The sequence below is a fragment of the Carlito syrichta genome, unplaced genomic scaffold (assembly GCF_000164805.1).
Source record: "Carlito syrichta isolate Samal-C Ts95f unplaced genomic scaffold, Tarsius_syrichta-2.0.1 Scaffold301636, whole genome shotgun sequence".
NCBI lineage: Eukaryota > Metazoa > Chordata > Mammalia > Primates > Tarsiidae > Carlito > Carlito syrichta.
In genome coordinates, this window is record NW_007245732.1 from 529,078 (window position 1) to 530,008 (window position 931).

At 37.1% G+C, this 931-nt stretch overlaps 1 protein-coding gene across 1 annotated transcript in view; it reads left to right on the plus strand.

Moving 5' to 3' along the window:
• Positions 1-931, plus strand: part of DGKI (diacylglycerol kinase iota) — a 237,482-nt gene that overhangs the window by 49,917 nt on the left and 186,634 nt on the right. The window contains exon 9 of the mRNA XM_021710904.1: positions 537-592. Within this exon, the coding sequence (XP_021566579.1) occupies positions 537-592 (56 nt within the window). The remainder of the gene's footprint in view (positions 1-536; positions 593-931) is intronic.

Sequence of the window (931 nt, forward strand, 5' to 3'; positions counted from 1 at the left end):
CAAAAAAAAAAAAAAAAAAAAAAAAAAAAGAAAGGCAAAGCAAATATTCGCTCCTCCACCCCTTCCTCCTTTCCCTATTATCCCAGATTCATATCCCTGCAAACCTTCTTGCTTCTTTAAAATTAGGTACTAATAATCTAGATTACGTTCTAAGTGTCCAGAATGTCTCAACCTTGAATGTTCACAAGAATCACCTGGAGAGCTTGTTATACCATCCCGCAGATTCCTAGTTCCCATACACAGACATTCTAATTCAGTAGGTCTGGGGTAGGGCCTAATAATTTGTGTCTCTAACAAGCCCCCAGTTAATGCCAGTGCTGCTAGTTTGGAGTGAAAATTTTGTAGCCCTAGATAAGGGTCCCTGTGGCATTGGGTCACTGCACCGACTGGCCTGGAACAAAGGAAATGGGAAAAATGATAACCAAGCTGGTGGATCTGTAGGGTAAGGAGGGAGTGAGGGAGCATATAGGAGCGCTAGTCTAAGTCGCTAACTTTAGTGAGATCTATATATCAAAACTACCTCTCCTCTTTCACAGAAGCAAATCCAGAGAAGTTCAACAGTCGTTTTCGAAATAAAATGTTCTATGCAGGGGTAAGTATACATTTTATTTTGTGATTATTACATATTATTTAGTACTAAGTCAATGTGAGTGGTAAAAGTGCCAATTATATTAAAAAATAATAACACACATCTCAGACATGTAAATATATGTCTGTATATGATTAATGTTTAATATCTTGGCCTAAGAATGAAAGTGAGGATGCATTTCATTTTTTTTTTTTTTTCTTTTAATTTTTTATTTTAAAGATGCTGAGTACAATTCAGGGTTAGGTATACAAACATTCATTATACAGGTACCCTTGTTGATGAGGTGGGCCCCCCCTCCCCCAGCAGATTCCCACTGAGGATGTATTTCTTTTTTTTTTTTTT